Source organism: Hyla sarda, chromosome 9 (assembly GCF_029499605.1).
Source record: "Hyla sarda isolate aHylSar1 chromosome 9, aHylSar1.hap1, whole genome shotgun sequence".
In the NCBI taxonomy this organism is placed as follows: domain Eukaryota; kingdom Metazoa; phylum Chordata; class Amphibia; order Anura; family Hylidae; genus Hyla; species Hyla sarda.
Window position 1 is genome coordinate 73,154,923 of NC_079197.1, and position 25,216 is coordinate 73,180,138.

The 25,216-nt window shown below is 44.6% G+C and overlaps 1 protein-coding gene across 2 annotated transcripts in view; it reads left to right on the plus strand.

Annotated features, from left to right (window-relative positions):
- Window positions 1–4,881: 4,881 nt before the first annotated feature.
- OGT (O-linked N-acetylglucosamine (GlcNAc) transferase) overlaps window positions 4,882–25,216 on the plus strand; it is an 86,768-nt gene continuing 66,433 nt past the window's right edge. The window contains exon 1 of one of the 2 annotated variants that reach the window (XM_056539531.1): window positions 4,882–5,191. In XM_056539531.1, coding sequence (XP_056395506.1) covers window positions 5,155–5,191 — 37 coding nt within the window. In that variant the 5' untranslated portion in view covers window positions 4,882–5,154. The remainder of the gene's footprint in view (window positions 5,192–25,216) is intronic. The other variant, XM_056539532.1, reaches the window with a different exon arrangement.

Sequence of the window (25,216 nt, forward strand, 5' to 3'; positions counted from 1 at the left end):
CGAGTTCTGGCAGTAAGTCGCCTTTACGGCAAAATCTTGCCAGCCAGGCTAGTTCTTTGCCAGTTCATAGTTTGACCAAAAAAGTTCAAGACTCTCTGGCTGAACAAAACTGACATCAAACTCGGACGAACCGTAGGGGTGAATAAGGGAAAAGATGTCACTCGCCCTGAATTCCATCTGAAGGAGGAGCTCAACCACTTTAGCGCAAGGTGGACACGCATCCTCGCCCCTCCAAATCAGAAAGACCACACTCCTACGGTTATTGTCCTGCCCGGGTGTCGGGAGGGACCAGACCACCTCCCCATTCCGCTCTCAGAAAGCCCCCAAACTGTGCCTCTCTATCCAGAAAGACAGGTCGACCTCACCCCTTCCCTCGACCTGGATCGACCTGTCGCCCCTACGCAGAGCCCCTAGGAGGCGCTATTGCAAATGGCCTCCAGAGCCGGACGGAGACGGGGACCCCCCTGAACCCCGGCAGCAACATTGACATAGCTCCTAGGAGCAGTCACTACGGGGGGAGCCGGACCAGACCCAGACCTAGACACAGAACCAGAGCCACTAATACCACCATTCACACCACTACTCTCATTCTCTTTATTTCCATCCATACTAGACTTTCCATTCATACCACTCACACCAACATTCACTCCACTGACACTCCCGTCAAACACTCCTCTCATCCACAACACTACTACACTCAGCATTCACACATCCTGCACTCTTGACCTGACTAACAGATTCTGGGCTGGCTAGGACTTGTAGTGTTGCTGGTCTTATTATTCTCTTCTGTTCTGGCTTATCTGCTGCTGGGGTCGACGCTGGTGACTCCTGCTCCATGGGTGATGTAACCTCCTGAGTCTGGAGCTGCCCCTCCAAGCGCACCCCTGCTCCTCCCACAGCGCCATCGCTTGGTTTTCCTGACCGCACAGGCTCTGCAGCTGATCCCAGTGCCCAGACACTCCCCCCTTCACAGAGGAGTGCCCCACAGAACACACAGTACTCAGGGGACCGCCCCCGAGCACATGGACCCACCACTCTCCATCACCGGCACCCAGACACTCCCCCCTCACAGGGGAGTGCCCTCCGGCTTTGCTAATGCCCACAGCACTCGGGGAACCATCCCCTGAGCACACAGCAGCATAACTCGCCTCGTCACTGCCCACCATGAGCCCATCCTGCCCCTCCCTACCGGCAGGATGGGTGGATTTCACATCTATTGCGTCCGCAGCCTTTTCTGACACCATGCTGGGCTCCGTTCCACCACAGAAACGGGGTCTGGCAGTCTGGGGGGCCCAGCAGCCTGAACCAGCTTTGCAGCTGGCCCAGACTGCTGGAAAGGAAAAAACACGTACTGCACTGTTTTCTGAATCTTGTTTCCTAGCTTTACGCCTTACTGCCACATCCTCACATTTTTCGTCTCCAAAGGTAAAATGCTGGAGGTGGGCTGGGGACTCCTGCATAACAATTGCCCTTAATAATCCCCCAGCCTCACTCTCCACATCATCCTCCTCACTGTCACTTGATGGTAGTGCCACCTATGCTGGCTCGATGTAGCTGTCCTGGGTGTTCTGGGTGTTATAGGGAGTAGCTACAGGCACAGCATTCACCTCTGCCACTTGTGCAATTTCCTCCACCTTCTCCTCCTCCTCCTTTACACCTTCACCACCGTCCACACTTTCTTCACCGCCACTACTCTCCCCATCATCCACCTCCACTTTCACCTTACCTGGGGATTTCATGGCGGCAAAACAGTCTTTGTTCTCCAGTTTCTCCCTGAAGAGAATGCTCCCCTCCAGGATCTCTGCCCTCCTCTCCTCCAGCTTCATTATCTCAGCTTTCAGGGCTGGGATCCTTTTTTTCAGCTCTGGCCTGTTTCTCTTGGACCCAAAGTTTGCCAGACTCTGAGTCCCGCGCAGGTCTTCTCTTGCCAACCTCAGTTATTTGCCACACCGGTAGATCTCCTTCCTCTGGCTGGAACAATGGCGGTTGCAGTTTTCTCTCCACCCCCTGCCAGCCTGGAAGAAGGGGAAGTGCAGGCCCAGGACTCCCGGGGCTCCATACAGGAAAGCCCTCCCCAGGAGGCTGCCACACTTCTGGGAAAGGCTGCTGGAACACCTGCCTCTGTAGTTTGCTTGAAAGTCCTGGAGAGCTCAAGAGGGACACACCCAATGCTGCACACACTGAACCGCTGTGGGCTGTGTGTAGCAGAGTGAAGGAGGAAGTTCTCCCCTGTATGATGAAGATGTCCCACCTGCTGGGGAATGTCCCTTCCCAGTCTGTGAATCTGATTGAAACTGAACAGAAAATACAGAGCACTATCAAGGTAGAAAACTAAAAAATAATAAATATAAAGGCAGAGGATGGTTTATCATGATGGGGACAGTTAACTTGGAGGGTTATAAAATATAACAAGATCATAACAGGTACTCTTTAAATCTCCCTTAGTGGATAACAGTATGATGGTAATATGCATGGTGATAATAATCCTCCTTATATACTGGTATTATTGGTCTCAGTATACAGGATTACGTCAGTTACAATGTGATGGTAATATGTATGGTGATAATATTCCTCCTATACTGATATTATCGGTAAAATTGGTCTCAGTATACAGAATTATCAGTAACAGTAGGATAGCAATATGTATGGTGACAATATTGCTCCTTATATACTAGTATTGCTGGTCTCAGTATACAGGATTTGGTCACTAACAGTATGGAGCTAATATGTATTGTAGGGATTTCACCCTAGAGTTAGCTCTGGGATTGTCCTTGACACAGCCACAGGACATGTTTCTACTTTATTCAGCAGGTAAACAGTTCTTTAACCCCTTAGTGACCAAGCCCATTTTCACCTTAAGGACCAGGCAATTTTATTTTTACGTTTTCGTTTTTTCCTCCTCGCCTTCTAAAATCCATAACTCTTTTATATTTCCATCTAAAGATCCATATAAGGGCTTGTTTTTTGCATGACCAATTGTACTTTGTAATGAAATCTCTCATTTTACCATAAAATGTACGGCAAACCCCCCCAAAAAAATTTTTAGGCAGCAAATTTAAATGAAAACCAAAAGTTTGCACATTTTGGAGGGTTTAGTTTTCACACTGTACACTTTACGGTAAAAATGACGTGTTCTTTATTCTGTGGGTCAATATGATTAAAATGATACCCATGGCTAGATACTTTTATATTTTTGTACCGCTTAAAAAAAAATCTAAAACTTTTTGTACAAAATCAGTAATCTAAAATCGCCCTATTTTGACCACCTATAACTTTTTCATTTTTCTGTATATAGGGCGGTATGAGGGCTCATTTTTTGCGCCGTCATCTGTCCTTTTTTAGATACCACATTTGCATATATAAAACTTTTAGATAATTTTTTATACATTTTTTTAATAAAATGTGACAAAAAAAAGCAGAATTTTTGGACTTTTAATTTTTTTTTACGTTTACGCCATTCACCGTATGGGATAATTAACATTATATTTTGATAGTTCGGACATTTACACACGCAGCGATACCAAATATGTTTATTACAAAAAAAAATTACGCTTTTTGGGGGTAAAATGGGAAAAACTGACAATTTTCATTTTTATTGGGGAGGGGCTTTTTTTTTACTTTTTATTTTTAAATTTTTCAACTTTTTTTTTTTACACTTTTTATGTCCCCATAGGGGACTATCTATAGCAATCATTTGATTGCTAATACTGTGCAGTGCTATGCATAGGACACAGCACTGCTCAGTATTATCGGTGATCTTCTGCTCTGGTCTGCTCGATCGCAGACCAGAGCAGAAGACCCCGGGAGACAGCCGGCGCTAGGTAAGGGGACCTCCGGCTGTCATGCTGGACGATCGGATCCCTGCGGCAGAGCTGCGGGCGATCCGATCATCCAATCAAAGTGCCGCAATGCCATGATTTGTATTGATCACGGCATCGGAGGGGTTAATGGTGGACATCCGCGCGATCGCGGATGTCGGCCATTACGGGCGGGTCCCCGGCTGCTGCTAGCAGCCGTAACCTGCCGTGTATGACGCGAGTACCCTTTCGATGCACGCGGTCATACACAGGACGTGATAGCTGTCACGCCCCCTCCCATAGACTTGCATTGAGGGGCGGAGCGTGACGTCACATGGGGGCAGAGGTGTGACGTCACACGCCGCCCGCTCTGTAGTCGCCGGTAATCAGACCCGGAGAGAACACGCTCTGGGGACTGATTACAAACGGGGTGCCACGTGCAAGATCACGGGGGTCCCCAGCAGCAGGACTCCCGCGATCAGGCATCTTATCCCCTATCCTTTGGATAGGGGATAAGATGTCTAAGCACCGGAGTACCCCTTTAATATACAGGTTGCAGGATAAATATAATACATAACACAGGAACAAACAAAATCCTAGACCATGCAGTCACTGACTACACAAACCCAGCATGTATCAACTGGTAAGCTAGTCTCCACCAACTTAAAACACAAGTTTCCTGCAACTTTTTACTCACTGTTCACACACAGCATTTGCAGCCTCATGCTGTGTGTGCTATGACTTCCTGTCTGTCCGCTTCACTGTTGGGTAACTAACTACTCACTCCCACTGCCTCCCCACACTGCCTTACACTCAGCAATTGTTTCACTATACAGGATAGCATCAAACATGACAATCATTAAAACAATGTGAATAATAATGTAGGTGGTAATTTTCTACTTCACTATCTATTATCTTGAACATGTCACATAATTCGCCATTTTCTTACAGTACACATTTTAACGTTCTACGTAATGCCAGGTTCCTGAGAACAAGTTCCCAAAACAAAAATGGCGAGATCTGGGCTCCCAGTTGGAGGAGCCTAGCGGCGCATGCTCAGCCTACTCTGTTTGTCGCATTGCACTGGGCGGAAGGATACTTTGCGTTTCCACATAGACGTATAATAACTTTAATATTCTCGAAACTCCCGTTTATCCAATATCGGTGTAAACACTTGGGGGCTATACGTTTTCAAACAAGTGTTTTCATTCAGCCTTTCCTATCAGAATCGCTGAAGCAAACGCGCAAGGAGATTGCGGCCTATTTTTGCTGGAAATAGGTCCGTCCTTACTGCTAGGCGCCATTTCACCGTGCTGAGTGAGGCCGGGGCAGGATTGTGTTCGGACTCCCTGACGACATGGCAGCATCAGTGGGTAGCGTGGCGGATAGTACAGGTAGGACGTGAGATTACACTGGGACTTTTATCTTATGAAATATTATTAGGTACCGGCCGAGGATACAGACAGAGGGCGAGGGGATCCCTGGGCGCGGTGCCCGGATAACAAAGCGGCCTGGAGGATTCATTGTATCCGGTCGACACACAGTCCCAGCAGACTGCATCACGTTACGTGGATCGCTCCGTAGACATCGCTTGCGGACACTAAGGGGTTAATGTGTGAGGCTTGGAAAAGTGACCCCGTGTGCAGCCCACATTATTACTGCTCCATTACTGTATCGAGCTCCATTCCTGTGTTCAGGCATATTACTGTGTATAGTCACTGCATATTAGTATACAGTCATTACAGTGTGTGTATAGTCACTGCATATTAGTATACAGTCATATTACTGTGTGTGTATAGTCACTGCATATTAGTATACAGTCATATTACTGTGTATAGTCACTGCATATTAGTATACAGTCATATTACTGTGTGCAGTCATATTACTGTGTATAGTCACTGCATATTAGTATACAGTCATTACAGTGTGTGTATAGTCACTGCATATTAGTATACAGTCATTACAGTGTGTGTATAGTCACTGCATATTAGTATACAGTCATTACAGTGTGTGTATAGTCACTGCATATTAGTATACAGTCATTACAGTGTGTGTATAGTCACTGCATATTAGTATACAGTCATTACAGTGTGTGTATAGTCACTGCATATTAGTATACAGTCATTACAGTGTGTGTATAGTCACTGCATATTAGTATACAGTCATTACAGTGTGTGTATAGTCACTGCATATTAGTATACAGTCATTACAGTGTGTGTATAGTCACTGCATATTAGTATACAGTCATTACAGTGTGTGTATAGTCACTGCATATTAGTATACAGTCATTACAGTGTGTGTATAGTCACTGCATATTAGTATACAGTCATATTACTGTGTGCAGTCATATTACTGTGTATAGTCATATTACTGTGTATAGTTACTGCATATTAGTATACAGTCATTACAGTGTGTGTATAGTCACTGCATATTAGTATACAGTCATATTACTGTGTGCAGTCATATTACTGTGTATAGTCATATTACTGTGTATAGTTACTGCATATTAGTATACAGTCATTACAGTGTGTGTATAGTCACTGCATATTAGTATACAGTCATATTACTGTGTGCAGTCATATTACTGTGTGCAGTCATATTACTGTGTGCAGTCATATTACTGTGTGCAGTCATATTACTGTGTATAGTCATATTACTGTGTATAGTTACTGCATATTAGTGTACAGTCATATTACAGTGTGTAGTCACTGCATATTAGTGTATACAGGCACATTAGTGTATATAGTCACTGCATATTAGTGTACAGTCATATTAGTGTATAGTCACTGCATATTAGTATAGTCATTAGTGTGTATAGTCACTGCATATTAGTGTACAGTCATATTACAGTGCATAGTCACTGAATATTAGTGTATACAGGCACATTAGTGTATAGTCACTGCATATTAGTGTACAGTCATATTAGTGTATAGTCACTGCATATTAGTATACAGTCATATTACAGTGTGTAGTCACTGCATATTAGTGTATACAGGCACATTACAGTGTGTAGTCACTGCATATTAGTATACAGTCATATTAGTGTGTAGTCACTGCATATTAGTATACAGTCATATTACAGTGTATAGTCACTGCATATTAGTATAGTCATATTACAGTGTATAGTCACTGCATATTAGTATACAGTCATATTACAGTGTGTATAGTCACTGCATATTAGTGTATACAGGCACATTACAGTGTGTATAGTCACTGCATATTAGTGTATACAGGCACATTACAGTGTGTATAGTCACTGCATATTAGTGTATACAGGCACATTACAGTGTGTAGTCACTGCATATTAGTATACAGTCATATTACAGTGTATAGTCACTGCATATTAGTGTACAGTCATATTACAGTGTGTAGTCACTGCATATTAGTGTACAGTCATATTACAGTGTGTAGTCACTGCATATTAGTGTAGTCATATTAGTGTACAGTCACTGCATATTAGTGTACAGTCATATTACAGTGTGTAGTCACTGCATATTAGTGTACAGTCATATTACAGTGCATAGTCACTGCATATTAGTATACAGTCATTACAGTGTGTGTATAGTTACTGCATATTAGTATACAGTCATATTACTGTGTATAGTCACTGCATATTAGTGTACAGTTATATTACTGTGTATAGTCACTGCATATTAGTGTACAGTCATATTACTGTGTATAGTCACTGCATATTAGTATACAGTCATTACAGTGTGTGTATAGTCACTGCATATTAGTATACAGTCATATTACTGTGTGCAGTCATATTACTGTGTACAGTCATATTACAGTGTGTAGTCACTGCATATTAGTGTAGTCATATTACAGTGTATAGTCACTGCATATTAGTGTACAGTCATATTACAGTGTGTGTATAGTCACTGCATATTAGTATACATTCATATTACTGTGTATAGTCACTGCATATTAGTGTACAGTCATTAGTGTGTATAGTCACTGCATATTAGTATACATTCATATTACTGTGTATAGTCACTGCATATTAGTGTACAGTCATTAGTGTGTATAGTCACTGCATATTAGTGTACAGTCATATTACTGTGTATAGTCACTGCATATTAGTGTACAGTCATATTACAGTGTATAGTCACTGCATATTAGTGTATACAGGCACATTACAGTGTGTAGTCTCTGCATATTAGTGTATACAGGCACATTAGTGTGTATAGTCACTGCATATTAGTGTATACAGGCACATTACAGTGTGTAGTCTCTGCATATTAGTGTATACAGGCACATTAGTGTGTATAGTCACTGCATATTAGTGTATACAGGCACATTAGTGTGTATAGTCTCTGCATATTAGTGTATACAGGCACATTAGTGTGTATAGTCACTGCATATTAGTGTATACAGGCCAATTACAGTGTGTATAGTCACTGCATATTAGTGTATACAGGCACATTAGTGTATACAGGCACATTACAGTGTGTATAGTCACTGCATATTAGTTTATACAGGCACATTACAGTGTGTATAGTCACTGTATATTAGTGTATACAGGCACATAAGTGTGTATAGTCACTGTATATTAGTGTATACAGGCACATTAGTGTGTATAGTCTCTGCATATTAGTGTATACCGGCACATTACAGTGTGTATAGTCTCTGCATATTAGTGTATACAGGCACATTACAGTGTGTATAGTCTCTGCATATTAGTGTATACAGGCACATTAGTGTGTATAGTCTCTGCATATTAGTGTATACAGGCACATTAGTGTGTATAGTCACTGTATATTAGTGTATACAGGCACATTAGTGTGTATAGTCACTGCATATTAGTGTATACAGGCACATTACAGTGTGTATAGTCACTGCATATTAGTGTATACAGGCACATTAGTGTGTATAGTCTCTGCATATTAGTGTATACAGGCACATTACAGTGTGTATAGTCACTGCATATTAGTGTATACAGGCACATTAGTGTGTATAGTCTCTGCATATTAGTGTATACAGGCATATTACAGTGTGTATAGTCACTGCATATTAGTGTATACAGGCACATTACAGTGTATAGTCACTGCATATTAGTGTATACAGGCACATTACAGTGTGTATAGTCTCTGCATATTAGTGTATACAGGCACATTAGTGTGTATAGTCTCTGCATATTAGTGTATACAGGCACATTAGTGTGTATAGTCACTGTATATTAGTGTATACAGGCACATTAGTGTGTATAGTCTCTGCATATTAGTGTATACAGGCACATTAGTGTGTATAGTCTCTGCATATTAGTGTATACAGGCACATTAGTGTGTATAGTCACTGCATATTAGTGTATACAGGCACATTAGTGTGTATAGTCTCTGCATGTTAGTGTATACAGGCATATTACAGTGTGTATAGTCACTGCATATTAGTGTATACAGGCACATTACAGTGTATAGTCACTGCATATTAGTGTATACAGGCACATTACAGTGTGTATAGTCACTGCATATTAGTGTATACAGGCACATTACAGTGTGTATAGTCTCTGCATATTAGTGTATACAGGCACATTACAGTGTGTATAGTCTCTGCATATTAGTGTATACAGGCACATTAGTGTGTATAGTCACTGTATATTAGTGTATACAGGCACATTACAGTGTGTATAGTCTCTGCATATTAGTGTATACAGGCACATTACAGTGTGTATAGTCTCTGCATATTAGTGTATACAGGCACATTACAGTGTGTATAGTCTCTGCATATTAGTGTATACAGGCACATTACAGTGTGTATAGTCTCTGCATATTAGTGTATACAGGCACATTACAGTGTGTATAGTCTCTGCATATTAGTGTATACAGTAGGGATGTAAGAAAAAATCGATTCTCGCGATAATCGCGATTTTTCATTTGCCGATACAGAATCGATTCAAAATATTTTTGAATCGATTCTTTTAGGGATGTGGAATTTTTATCTGCGGACGCCCGGAACAGCATGTCATGTCCCGGGCATCAGGAGATAAAAGTTCCACATTAGTGGAGCCGGGCAGGCCGGATCTGACACGGCTATGGAGCGGGCTCCGACTCGTGCCCACTCCGTACTATACGACCCCCGGCTGATTTCAGTAGCCGGGGGCCGCCGCTAATAGCCAGCATGCGGCAATCGCCGCGGCTGGCTATTAAAGGAGTATCCGGTGCGCACTTTTCTCATTTTATCCTATCCAGGCTGCAAAATAAAACGCACTTTATCTTACCTGCCAACGAGCCCGCGGAGCTCCGGTACAGGTGTTCGGTCCCCGGGCTGTATTCTTCTTACTTCCTGTTAGTCCGGCACGTCACATGGAGCTTCAGCCTATCACCAGCCGCAGCGATGTCCCGCCTCCGCTGGTGATAGGCTGAAGCTCCATGTGACGTGCCGGACTAACAGGAAGTAAGAAGAATACAGCCCGGGGACCGAACACCTGTACTGGAGCTCCGCGGGCTCGTTGGCAGGTAAGATAAAGTGCGTTTTATTTTATTTTGCAGCCCGGACGGGATAACATAAGAAAAGTGCGCACCGGACTACTAGATCGCCACTGTCAAAGCTGACAGCGGCGTCTATTGGGATCTATGAATGCTCCCAGGTGGGCGATATATCGGGATATATCGCGATGTATCGTCACCTAGACGGTATCGCGATATATCGGGATATATCGAATCGCCACACTGGTATCGCGATTCGAATCGAATCGCCAAATTCTTGGCGATTCACACCCCTAGTATACAGGCACATTACAGTGTGTATAGTCTCTGCATATTAGTGTATACAGGCACATTACAGTGTATAGTCACTGCATATTAGTGTATACAGGCACATAAGTGTGTATAGTCACTGTATATTAGTGTATACAGGCACATTAGTGTGTATAGTCACTGTATATTAGTGTATACAGGCACATTACAGTGTATAGTCACTGCATATTAGTGTATACAGGCACATTAGTGTGTATAGTCACTGTATATTAGTGTATACAGGCACATTAGTGTGTATAGTCTCTGCATATTAGTGTATACAGGCACATTAGTGTGTATAGTCACTGCATATTAGTGTATACAGGCACATTAGTGTGTATAGTCTCTGCATATTAGTGTATACAGGCACATAACAGTGTGTATAGTCACTGCATATTAGTGTATACAGTCACATTACAGTGTGTATAGTCTCTGCATATTAGTGTATACAGGCACATTAGTGTGTATAGTCTCTGCATATTAGTGTATACAGGCACATTACAGTGTGTATAGTCTCTGCATATTAGTGTATACAGGCACATTAGTGTGTATAGTCTCTGCATATTAGTGTATACAGGCACATTACAGTGTGTATAGTCACTGTATATTAGTGTATACAGGCACATTAGTGTGTATAGTCTCTGCATATTAGTGTATACAGGCACATTACAGTCTGTATATTCACTTCACATTAGTGTATACAGGAACAGGGTATACATTTAGCACGACCACACATGAACATTTAGAGTTGATGCCCCTCCCCCTTTAGAAAGGGGGGGGCGTATTGGCTGTCATATGTATGTAGAATAAATGAGATTGGAATTGGATGTGGGTCTGTTCTTTACTGTACTGTCCCCCTGTCAAGATCATGTACATTGCACTGAAGTGGTGTCTGACATTACACAGGCCTTTTTTTCAGGGGCATCTGATCATGTGGTTTCCACTACTGCCTTCCCTATTTAATTTGGAGGTTAAAAGATTGAGGAAGCAGTGTGTAGACTGGTGTTCCTGGGCCGCCTCTGCCACTTCAGTGGTCCACAATGCTCACGCCTGCTTGGGGCATACGATATCATGGCAGGATACCTCCCAGGAAGCCATTGTGTTTCCACCCCTGATATAGAAGGGGGAGGGGGGGACTGGCTAGTGAACTTCTCTAAATGATATTGGCAGTATAGAAGACAGTGTAAGGGAAAACTTAAGATTCACCACTGAAGATGTTGGGGTTCTGCTGTATAAGATGCTTGTTTTATTTAAGGATTATTATAAAATATATAAATACAAAAGTGGAAAATGAAAAAAATCACCTAATTTTTTATTTTTATAAAGTTTGGTTACCATACAAACCTGATTTAAATAATTATTTTTTGATGACACTTTCTCTTTAAGAACAACACTGGGGAATTCTATTGTTGCCAAGGTGAAAGCCCCATTTAGATGACAGGATAGGATTTTGTCAGAACAAAGCTGGGGGAAACCTTTTCCAATGGTTTTGTTTGGTAAATGTTTTCTTGCTTTTCCTAGGGGGTCCAGCTGGTCTTAACAATATATACAACTCCTTTGCGGAGTCCTGTTAATGTCTGAATGGACCTAGGTCAGGCATAGGCAACCTAAGGCACTGCAGATGTTTTGGACTACCTCTCCCATGATGCTTTTACTGCCAAAATGCTGACAAAGCATCATGGGAGATGTAGTCCAAAATATCTTCAGTGCCAAAGGTTGCCTATGCCTGACCTTGGCTCTCACGCCCAAGTGCTACAGATGTCTGTAGGACCCTCTGGATTACTCTTTTCTTAACTTGCTACCTGAATAGACTACTAATGGTGATGACAGCTAATTTAGGTGCTTTATTAGCAGTTTTTAGCTACATAGATTGATAATTTTAGTTCTGAAAAGACAGCAAAGGACATCAAGCATTGTGTTCATAGTTTCTTCTTCCCAAGACTCATTGGCCCACATTTATCAATGTATTTCCCCTATTATTTTAGCACATTTTACTGTTAAATAGTGTCCAATCTTATGTGACCATTGAAGTCATATGTTTCCATACATTTATGGCAAAGTCATTAAAACATATATTATCCCCTCCACCGATTTAACAAACTATGGTAGCAAGTTGTTTTGGATATTTGCTTTGTTCCCCCAACAAATGTTTACACACAGATCATTTTATTTCTAATTCACCATATCTAGTGGGTCAGGGGTTTACAATACACCAAGGTGACTGCCTTTTAACAGCTTAGAAAATCCAGAAAACACAGTCATACTCTTCAAAGCATCTGATGGATTGTCATCTTGTTAAGTAATTGGAGTGGACCTGTGACAGGATTAGAAGGGCTCCTTTGTTTGACATGGTATATAAATAAATGAACCAACTCTAGAAAAAGAATTGTAGACTCCACAAGTCTGCTACATTGGGTTTTAGAGAGTAAATAGGTTTGATTGGCTTTACATCCTTGGGGGGCAATTACCACACTCATCTACACTGCTCAAAAAAATAAAGGGACCACTAAGATAACAGATCCTAGATCTGAATGAATGAATGAATGAACTAATCGTATGAAATACTTTCGTCTTTACATAGTTGAATGTGCTGACCACAAAATCACACACAAATTATCAATGGAAATCAAATTTATCAACCCATGGAGGTCTGGATATGGAGTCACACTCAAAATCACAGTGGAAAACCACACTACAGGCTGATCCAACTTTGATGTAATGTCCTTTAACCCCTCAAGGACGCAGCGTTTTTCCTCATCACCTTCTAAAAATCCTAATGCTTTCAATTTTGCACCTAAAAATCCATATGATGGCTTATTTTTTGCGCCACCAATTGTACTTTTTACCAAAAAATCCACAGCGAAACGGAAAAAAAAATCATTGTGCGACAAAATTGAAGAAAAATGTAATTTTTACCGAAAAATGCACTGTGTAGAAACGGAAGTCCCCAAAAGTTACAAAACACCTTATCTTTATTCTGTAGGTCCATACAGTTAAAATGATACCCTACTTATATAGGTTGGATATTGTCGTTCTTTGGAAAAGAATCATAACTACATGCAGGAAAATTTGTTAAAAATTCTCATCTTTTAACCCCTATAACTTTTTTATTTTTCCACGTACGGGCTGGTGTGAGGACTCATTTTTTGTGCCATGTTCTGAAGTTTTTATCGGTACCATTTTTGTATTGATCGGACTTTTTGGGAAGGGGTTAAATGACCTTAACTTTTTTTTTTGCAGTGTTATAGCTCCCATAGGGAGCTATAGCATTGCACACACTGATCTCTGCAAAGCCATAGCTTTGCAGGGATCAGTCAGATAGGGGCTCGATTGCTCAAGCCTGTAGCTCAGGCTTGGAGCAATCAATCCCCGATCGGACGCCCGTGGAGAGAGGTAAGGAGACCTCCGCCTGCGTCCCAGCTGATCGGAATATCGCGATTTTATCGCGATGTCCCGATCAGCCCGACTGAGCTTCCGGGAACCGTTTACTTTCGCTTTCAGACGCGGCGATCAACTTTGAAGGGTTAACAGCGTTATCAACGTCTGAAGTGTTAACAGCGCGCAGCACAACGATCGGTGCCTCATGCTGTTAGCCCAGGGTCCCGGCTATCGTTAGCAGCTGGGACCGACCCGGTGTGATGCAAGGTCACGGCGTGACCCCGTTTTTCACACCGGGCTTAGGGCGTACAGGTACGCCCCAAGTCCTTAAGAGGTTAAAACAGGTCAAAATGTGTATGTGTGTGTGGCCTCCACGTGCCTGTATGACCTCCCTACAACACCTGGGCATGCTCCTGATGAGGTGGCAGATGGTCTCCTGAGGGATGTCCTCCCAGACCTGGACTAAAGCATCCGCCAACTCCTGGACAGTCTGTTGTGCAACATGGTGTTGGTGGACGGAGCGAGGCATGATGTCCCAGATGTGCTCAATTGGATTCAGGTCTGGGTGGCGGGCCAGTCCATAGCATCAATGCCTTCCACTTGCAGGAACTCCTGACACACTCCAGCCACATGAGGTCTAGCATTGCCTTGCATTAGGCCAACCGCACCAGCATATGGTCTCACAAGGGGTCTGAGGATCTCATCTCTGTACCTAATGGCAGTCAGGCTACCTCTGGCAAGCACATGGAGGGCTGTGCGGCCCCCCAAAGAAATGCCCCCCCCCCCCCACACCGCCAAATCGGTCATTCTGGAGGATGTTGCAGGCAGCAGAACTTTCTCTACAGCGTTTTAAGATTCTCACGTCTGTCACATGTGCTCAGTGTGAACCTGCTTGCATCTGTGAAGATCAGAGTGTGCCAGTGGTGAATTTGCTAATCTTCGTGTTCTCTGGCAAATGCCAAACGTCCTGCACAGTGTTGGGCTGTAAGTACAACCCCCACCTGTGGATGTCGGGCCCTCATGGAGTCTGTGTCTGACCGTTTGAGTGGACACATGCACATTTGTGGCCTGCAGGAGGTCATTTTGCAGGGCTCTGGCAGTGCTCCTCCCTGCACAAAGGCAGAGATAGTGGTCCTGCTGGGTTGTTGGCCTCCTCCACATCTCCTGATATACTGGCCTGTCTCCTGGTAGCGCCTCCATGCTCTGGACACTACACTGACAGACACAACAAACCTTCTTGCCACAGCTCGCATTGATGTGCCATCCTGGATGAGCTGCACCACCCGAGCCACTTGTGTGGGTTGTAGACTCCGTCTCCTGCTACCACTAGAGTGAATGCAACAACAGCCTTCAAAAGTGACCAAAACATCAGCCAGGAAGCATAGGAACTGAGAAGTGGTCTGTGGTCATCACCTGCAGAACCACTCCTTAATTGGGGGTGTATTGCTAAACGCCTATAATTTCCACCTGTTGTCTGTTCCATTTGCACAACAGCATGTTAAATTGTCAATCAGTGTTGCTTCCCGAATGGACAGTGTGATTTCACAGAAGTGTTATTGACTTGGAGTTACATTGTGTTGTTTAAGTGTTCACGTTATTTTTTTGAGCAGTGTATATATAAATAAATAAACCGCCATCATACTGTTCAGAAGGGGGAATGTATTCGGCCTCTTAGAGATGAAAGTACTTTGGTGCAAAGCACGCACCAAATGAATGACAACTGCAAACACCCTTGTGATGATGCTGGAGGATACACGTACTAAAGTATCTATCTATATATGCCACTGGTCAAAAACCATCAGAAAAAAAGCCAGGATAAGTTTTTAAAGCTGGTCAAGGGGACAAAACTGTGGCAGATCTATCAAGTTGTCTTATAGTAGGATTGTTTGTTGCCAATAACAACCAATCATTGCTCGGTTTTCATTTTAGCAGAGCAGCATGAGAAACTAAAGCTGAGCTGTGATTGGTTGCTATAGGAATCAAAGAATTTTACTATAAGACAACTTGGAAAATCTCCACCAGATATTTGTTTTCTCTTATTTAAGGGGGAATTCTGGTTCTTACCGTCTTATCCCCTATCCACAGGATAGGAGATAAGTGTCTGACCGCGGGGGTAATTTTCATCATAGGTATATACCTCAACTGTGAGAGACATAATGAGAAAAAAATCCATGAAATCACAGTCTGATTTTTAAAGAATTTATTTGCAAATTATGGTGGAAAATAAGCATTTGGTTGATAACAAAAGTTCATCTCAATACTTCGTTATATACCCTTTGTTGGCAGTGACAGAGGTCAAACGTTTTCTGTATGGCTTTACAAGGTTTTCACACAGTAGAGCTGGTAGAGCTGGGCGGTATGACCAAAAATGTGTATCACGTTATTTTTGTAAGTTATGGTGCTTTCATGGTATTTTCAAAGAAATCGGGGGGAAGAGAAGCAGAACAGTGCCCCGGGTCACATATGATTAGTTCCCCGATGTGGGGACAGCGCACTGCGGCTGATCATTCATTCATATCGTTAAGGAAACATTTTTCGGTATGAATATCGCATACCGCCCAGCACTAGTTTCTGTGGTATTTGGGCCCATTCCTCCATGCAGATCTCCTCTGGACCCAGCCACGTTTCATCTTCAATGCCCTTGCTGATGGAAGGAGGTTTTCACTCACAATCTCATGATACATGGCCCCATTCTTTTCTTTTCACGGATCAGACGTCCTGGTCCCTTTGCTGAAAGACAGCCCCAAAGCATGAAGTTTCCACCACCATGCATCACAGTAGGTATGTTGTTCTTTGGATGCAACTCAGCATTCTTTCTCCTCCAGACACGATGAGTTGAGTTTTTACCAAAAAGTTCTACTTTGGTTTCATCTGACCATATGACATTCTCCCAATCCTCTTCTGGAGCATCCAGATGCTCTCTAGCAAACTTCAGACGGGCCCGGACATGTACTGGCTTAACCAGGGGGACACATCTTGCACTACATGATTTAAGTCCCTTGCGAGCATAGTGTGTTACTGATGGTAGCCTCTGTTACTTTGATCCTAGCTCTCTGCAGGTCATTCACTAGGTCCCACCGTTCTTGCGATTATTTTGACACCATGGGGTGAGATCTTGCATGGAGCCCCAGATTGAGCTCCTTTGACAGCTCTTTGGTCTTGGTCACCTCCCCCTGCAAGAGTAGAAAGCCAGTGGGCCACGGGCACTGCAGAGCTTCTGATCAGAACAGTGATACACATTTTTGGTCATACCGCCCAGCACTAGTTTAAGCCAAAAGTGGAATCAAAAGTAATTGGTAATAAAGAGAATTTCTCTCCTTTCTGCTGGGTCTGCTCCTTTCTGCTGGGTCTGCTTCTAGCTTCCCCTTAAAAACCGCTGGGACACTAGACAAATGAAATTCAAGGTGTGGTGTGTTTAAAAAACAAAAAACAAAAAAAAACCTTCTCATCTGCCGCCATTCTGATGATGCCAGGCCCCACTACTGAGCATGTCTGTTCTCTGGAGCAGGAACGTCCTGTCACCCAGAAGTGGAAAATAGTGCTGTGGGAATGGCAGTAGGTAAATATTCATATATATAATATATTTTTTATTTTATTTATGTGTGTATATGTATCATTTATATTTTGAACACCCTTAAATGCCATTAGAGAGATCATTACCCAGGCAACCTCTTAAAATAAAAATAGCTGGTGTATGATGGAAGATTGTGACTAATCTGTGTTTATTAATCATTTCCACCTGCTTTTAATACTATTTTCGGCATGCATATAAAAGGGAGTTAATAGTGGGCATTTTTTACTGCTTGTCAGGATTAGGTACATTCACACGTGCGGATTTACAGCGTATTTTACGCTGCAGATCCTCTGCTGAAGGACATCTGTATAGTGCCCTTAACCCCTTCACGACGAGCGACGTACATGTACGGCGCCGCGAAGTGTCACTTGGCGCGCGGCGACGTACATGTACGTTGCGGGGTTCCGGGAGCGCCGCGTCACCGGTAGCGGTGATCGGACCGGGATGACTGCTGTTATCTAACAGCAGGCATCCCGGCACATCGCAGAGGGGGGTCCTGAGACCCCCCCATGACTGCGATGCGCGCAAATCGCAGGTCAATTCAGACCTGCGATCTGCGCGATTCCGGGTCATACGGGTCACTGGTGACCCGGAAAATAAGAGGGATCGGGGGTGTCCGAGACACCCTCGATCCCCCTAAAGGGATAGGAGTTTGGTGGCAGGGGTGCCACCCCTCCTATCCCTGCTATTGGTCGGCCGAGCGACCGACCGATAGCAGACCAGGGGAGGGGGGATTAAAGTTCGGTTCCCCCGCTTTGCCCACCTGTCGGTGTCCGGGCAAAACGGGGGAACCGTCCAGGGAAGGTCGGCGCCGAAGGTCCCTACCTGGATCCCCGTTCGCGATCCTCCCCCACGTGCGGCGGCAGCAATACTTCCGGGTCCTGCTAGGTGAGTTGTTGCCTAGCAACATCCGGAGGGCCACAGTTTACAGTGGTCTCTAAACCGTGGCCCTCCAGATGTTGCAAAACTACAACTCCCAGCATGGCCAGACAGCTGTTTGCTGTGTGGGCATGCTGGGACTTGTAGTTTTGCAATATTTAGAGGGGTTCAGGTTGTAGATCACTAAGTGGTCTCAAACTGTAGCCCTCCAGATGTTGCAAAACTACAACTCTCAGCATGCCCAGACAGCAGTTTGCTGTCTGGGCATGCTGCGAGTTGTAGTTTTGCAACATCTGGAGGGCCACAGTTTTGACACCACTGGACAGTGATTTACAACTTGAACCCCTCTAAATCTGGCAAAACTACAACACCCAGCATTCAGGAACAGCATAAGGCTGTCTTGGCATGCTGGGAGTTGTACTTGCATGCCTCCAGCCATTGCATAAGTACATCTCCCAGCATGCCCTTCCGCAATCAGTACATGCTGGGAGTTGTAGTTTTGCAACAGCTGGAGGCACACTGGTTGGAAAATACTGAGTTAGGTCATAGAACCTAACTCTAGGTTTTCCAACCAGTGTGCCTCCAGCTGTTGCAAAACTACAACTCCCAGCATGCATGGTCTTTCAGTGCATGCTGGGAGTTGTAGTTTTGACCCCCCCCTCCCGTGTGAATGTACAGGCTACATTCACACTGGCGGCAGATTACAGTGAGTTCCGCGCTACAAATTTGAGCTGTGGGAAATTTTTCGCCGCAGCTCAAACTCCTAGCGGGAGATTTAGTGTAATCCGCCGCCAGTGTCAATGTAACCTAAAAACACTACACTACACTAACATAAAATAAAGAGTAAAACACTACATATACACATGTACACTGCCCCCCCCCCCACCACCCCCCTTCCCCAATAAAAATGAAAAACGTATTGTATGGCAGTGTTTCTAAGATGGAGCCTCCAGCTGTTGCAAAACAAAAACTCCCAGCATTTCTGGACAGCAATTGACTGTCCAAGCATGCTGGGAGTTTAGCAACAGCTGGAGGCACCCTGTTAGGGAATTACTGGCATAGAATACCCCTATGTCCACCCCTATGCAAGTCCCTAATTCAGGCCTCAAATGCGCATGGCGCTCTCACTTTGGAGCCCTGTCGTATTTCAAGGCAACATAATAGGGTCACATATGGGGTATCGCCATACTCGGGAGAAATTGCCTAACAAATTTTGGGGGTCTTTTTCTCCTTTTACCCCTTATGAAAAGGAACAGTTGGGGTCTACACCGGCATGTTAGTGTAAAAAAATTATTTTTTCACTAACATGCTGGTGTTGCCCTATACTTTTCATTTTCACAAGAGGTAAAAGGGAAAAACGGAAAATGGGCTCCATCCTTAAGGGGTTAAATGTGCCTGCTCGGAGCGGCAATACACCGCTCCGAGCAGACACACTGCGATGTGCGAGTCGCCGCGCATGCGCAGTGTACTCGCACACATTGCGGCCGCTTCCCTGCTCAATGAGCTAGGCCGAGAGCTGCTGAGATGTGAGAGTATACATCGCAGTGTGTCTGCTCGTAGCGGTGTATTGCCGCTCCGAGCAGGCACATATAAACGCAGCATATAGGAGGTCCTTCAGCATCGGATCCGCAGTGAAATACGCTGCAAAAATCCGCACGTGTGAACGTACCCTTTCGCAGATTTCATAAAAGGGGGATTTGTGCTCTATCCGGTTATCTAGGGCTCTCCCATAGAACAAAAAAAAACATGCTCCATTCCTGGGGAGAGCCGGGGTTCTGTGCAGGAGATCATGGGGATCCCAGTGCTCGGACTACCCGCGATCAGACTCTTAGCACCTATCCTTTGCATAGGGAATAAGTTGTATGGCACCACAGTACTCCTCTTTAAGGTTTTTCATTGCAATTTTTGCATAAAAGGCAGACATGTATTTGAAAACAGGAGGTCTGTCTTGTCTTTATGATTTTAAAATGTATGTTCTGTTCATGGCTTTGTATTAATTGAAATTAAAAATCTTAGAGTAGTCCAGTGGTGAACAACTTATCCCCTATCCTAAGGATAGGGGATAAGTTGCAGATCGCGGGGGGTCCGACTGCTGGGGCCCCACGAGATCTCCTGTACAGAACCCCGACAGCCCACGGAAAGGGGGAGTGTCGACTAGGGATCGACCGATATCGGGTTTTATAGGGCCGATACCGATAATCAGTGCAGGTTAGGGCCGATAGCCGATAACTTATACCGATATTCCGGTATAAGTTATCGGCCATTTAACCCCCTGCGACACCGCTGCAGATCATTGATTTAAAGCGGGTGCTTTAAATCAATGATCTGCAGTGGCTTTTGCGGGGCCATAGGCCGCCGCCGCCACCACCACCACCCGCCTCTCTCCCCCTACCTGTCAGGGTGGTCCGGGCCATCCATCCTTCCTTCCTGTAGTGTCCGAGGGCGTTCCGGGTGAAGAGTGAACTGCTCCGGGCTGTCCTTCTTCTCCGGCGGTCATCTTCTCCACTCCGGGCAGGCTCCGGCCTAGTACGCTGCATAGACGCCGCTGCGCAGTGACGCCCGTGCGCAGCGATGCACCTGACGTCACGGCGTAGCGGCGTCTATGCAGTGTACTAGGCCGGAGCCTGCCCGGAGTGGAGAAGATGACCGCCGGAGACAGCCCGGACCGGTTCACTCTTCACCCGGAACGCCCCCGGACACTACAGGAAGGAAGGATGGATGGCCCGGACCACCCCCATTACAGGTAAGTTTAATTTTTTTTATTGACTCGGAGGGTGGGGGAGGGGCCCGACCGGTATGGGCAAAAATCCATACTGATATACCGCCCAGCATCACGGTGGGGGGTGCGACGCGGTGCGGCGGGCGGGGCATTATTGGCTTATCGGCAAGGTAATTGCCGATACCGATAATGCCCTAAATCGTGATTATCGGCCGATAATATCGGCCATACCGATAATCGGTCGATCCCTAGTGTCGACCTCCGCACGAAGCGGCGGACGATACGCCCCCTCAATACAACTCTATGGCAGAGCCGGAGCGCTGCCTTCGGTAATCTCCGGCTCTGCCATATCAATGTATTGAGGGGGCGTGTCGGCCGCCGCTTCGTACACACGCTATCTGGCCGCAGAGCCGGGACCCCATACAGAGAGATCGCAGGGGGCCCCATCGGTCGGACCCCCCACGATCTCAAACTCATCCCCTATCCTTAGGATAGGGGATAAGTTTTTCACCACTGGACTACCCCTTTAATGTCTCAACACACCCTCAGGCTAAGTTTCTACTTGTTTTTTGGGGGAGAAAAGGCCAATAAAAACGACAATTCTGCCGCATGGCGTTTTTTCCGCCAAAAACGCTGCAGCCAGATGTTAGCTGTAAATCAATGAGAAATTGCAAAAATCTTATTCCACTTGGCGGTTTTCCTTTTTGAAGTTTTTTCATATTTTTTTGGGGCGTTTTACAGCTCCTTGGCGGTTTTCCAAAATTGCAGCAGGTTGAGCCACTGACTATTTTTTTTTTTTTTTTTGTCAAAATTGTGGCGTTTTTCTCCCATAGAAGTCTGAGAGTGAAAAAACGCCAAGAAAAACGATATGTGGGTTTTAACATTAATGTTTTTGCTGGCGGTTTTTCTTTTTTGGACTTTAGTGATCCAAAAAAGTGATGGAGATACCTTTTTTTTTTTTTAATAACCTTTCGTAGGGTACCATTAAAAAAAATGTATAAAAAAGATACAGTACTGAAGGAAAAAATTTTATCTAAAAATGTAGCCGACAATAATAAAAATGTAGTGTGTGTGTCTTTTTATCTTTTTATCTTTTTTTACATTTTATTTTTTTAGGTATAGATGCGGCCGGCCGCTCTTCTATGGTCCCCTGCACTGCCGTATATATACACCTATTCATATTTCCCACAGAGAGTTGTGATTGGCCAGATGGTCCAGCCAATCACAGCTCTCTGTGGGAAATATGAATATGTGTATATATACGTCAGTGCAGGGGACCATAGAAGAGCGGCCGGCCCCATCTATACATTATACAGGAGGTTCACAGCGGGTGTCAGGAGTGACATTCGCTCTGATCTTTCCTTAACTGCAAGTACTACTACTCCCAACATGGAGCACACTCTACTCATTTCTGGGAGCTGTAGTACCTGCATTAATAGACAGATCACAGCGGCTGTCAGAAGTTACACTCGCTGCGCTCTGTCTATTAATGCAGGTACTACAGCTCCCTATACCCAGGGACAAGACCCTGGGTCACTAATACCCTTCTTAATCCCACCCCCTAAAACTTAACTTTTATTAAAGTAACAGTAATAATAGTGATATGGTGATCAACTGAATTAAAATAGACCTCCTTGTGTGTGTATATAACTATATAATTGGTGAACTATGAGCTGGTTGCTTCCTAGTAGTTAGTCGCAGCCAGTGATCTGCAGTATCACTGGTTAATGAGACACAAGGGAGGTTTTGATAAAAACTGAATATGCCCCCTCTACATGTTTTGTTGCAGCAGCAACGTCTTCAGGAGGGAAATGGGCATCCGTGAGTCTGATCGCAGGGGTCTCACCGCTGGGACCCCCCCCGCGATCGCTCTGCAGCACCCGCATTGTATGCGGGGCTGCGTCTCCAGCATCAGGGCCCCCTGAAGTAGGCAGGGGATTGCTATGGGCAACAGGACCCCGTTCATGAGATCGCAGGGGGTCCTAGCGGTCAGACACCCCACGATCTATAACTTATCCCCCTATCCTTCGGACAGGGGATAAGTTATATTTCAGTACAGAACTCCTTTAAGATTCCAAGGCAGACAACTGAAAAGACAAAAGAGAGCTCCAATGTGAAAGGACTGATTGTAATCACGGTGAGATCCCTAGGCTAGGATAAATCTCACCGGATGGTGTTGAGCAATCCAGGAGGCACAACGCTCAGCAGGCTTTGTGGACATGTACGTCCAAATGGAAATGAGGGTGGTAGTAGTTTACCAATAGATTGGAGCTCACTCCCTTTACTCACATGGGCATGAATACATCAATGAGAGGAGTGATGCACTAGGTAAGGGATATAACACACGCTGTCAAAAGCAGGGTAATTCATATAAAGTGCAAGATTCATTACATGTAATGCGTTTCAAGGGCATACTGCACTCTTTTCTGAGGAAGAGGGCAGTACGCCCTTGAAACGCTTTACATGTAATAAATCTTGCGCTTTATGGGAATTACCCTGCTTTTGATAGCATGTGTTATCAGGGCTTTGGAGTCTGTAGATAAATGTTCCGACTCCGGAGTTTTTTGTACTTCCGACTCCTCTGTATTAATATGCAAATGGATTTTATACATTCCTTGAAGTAAAGAAAGGCAACATACATGTCATTACCACAGGACTACTGGCTGGGAAGCAAACAGTCTACTGTATTGAACCGTTTGTGTGCTGATCTGCTGCTGAAGATAGGGCACTGGGAGGATCCAGGAAGGGGCATTTATTATAAAACATAATTTCCCTAGTAGAATCCCATAGTCATGTTTAAAGGGGTACTCCACCCCTAGACATCTTATCCCCTATCCAAAGCTGCTGGGGACCCCCGGGATCGCCTCTGCGGCACCGCGCTTTCATTACTACACAGATTAGGTTCGCTCTGTGCGTAATGACGGGCGATACAGGGGACGGATTAGCATGACGTCATGGCTCCACCCCTCGTTACATCACGACCCGCCCCTTAATACAAGTCTATGGCAGGGGGCGTGTACTGCCCCTCCCCCTCACATAGACTTGTATTGAGGGGGCGGGCCGTGACAGCATGAGGGGCGGAGCCGTGACATAACGATGCTCTGGCCCATGTATCGCCCGTCATAACGCACAGAGCGAACGCGGTGCCGCAGCGGCGATCCTGGGGGCCCCAGCAGCGGGACCCTGGCGATCTGACATCTTATCCCCTATCCTTTGGATAGGGGATAAGATGTCTAGGGGCGGAGTACCCCTTTAAGCTAACAATCGAGTTTACAAGTTTTTATAGCCTTAGCTGAATGGCAGCAGTTTTACCAATGGTTTACAGCTTCAGTCTTGAACTATTGACCCTCCATTCCCTTTACTTATACAAGTGTCTCTAGTCCTGCAAAAAAACATATTTACTTAATCTCTTATCAGTGAGGGGCTAGGTTACCCATGGGTTCCCTGTAACCGCAGAACACAACACTATGGAAAGTATAAGTATTGCTGCTCCTAATTGTGTGTTGTGTGCCATATAGTAAAGCACAAGAAAAGCATGCTTCTTCACGGTCCCTTAACGTGTTCGTTTTGCGGTTACGTGAGGCACTGCTTGCATTGATCTTTATTCTCACAGTAGAGAAGTCATTAATTATAACTTTTTGTGAATTTTAATTTTAATTCCAATCTAAATTTAGTAGGAGTCGGTGCAATGTTTGCCGACTCCAGGTACCCAAAATTTTGTCCGACTCCTTGACTCCACAGCCCTGCATGTTATATCCCTTATCTAGTGCACTATTCAGTGCATCACTCCTCTTCTTTAATATTCAGAATGTAAAGTATGAGTATTTTCTTTGTCTACTCTGCAGAACCAAATGAATAAGAAGCTGTATTATGGTCTCCCTCCCCACCCCCTTCATTATCACTCTGCATCCATACATCCACTTTATATTTTATGTTTCATTCATTAGTGCCTTTAGTGAGTATGTTTGAAGAAGTTAATTGCATATATAACATGTTGTATATGTTGTTTGGGCCATAACAACCATATAAATTCTCACCTACTTAGGTTCCCTGCAGCTCCTGCTGTGATGTCATCTAGTACCCTACTTGTCTGCTTCCTACTTCCAAGATGGACTCATCTTAGCAGGGATGGTCC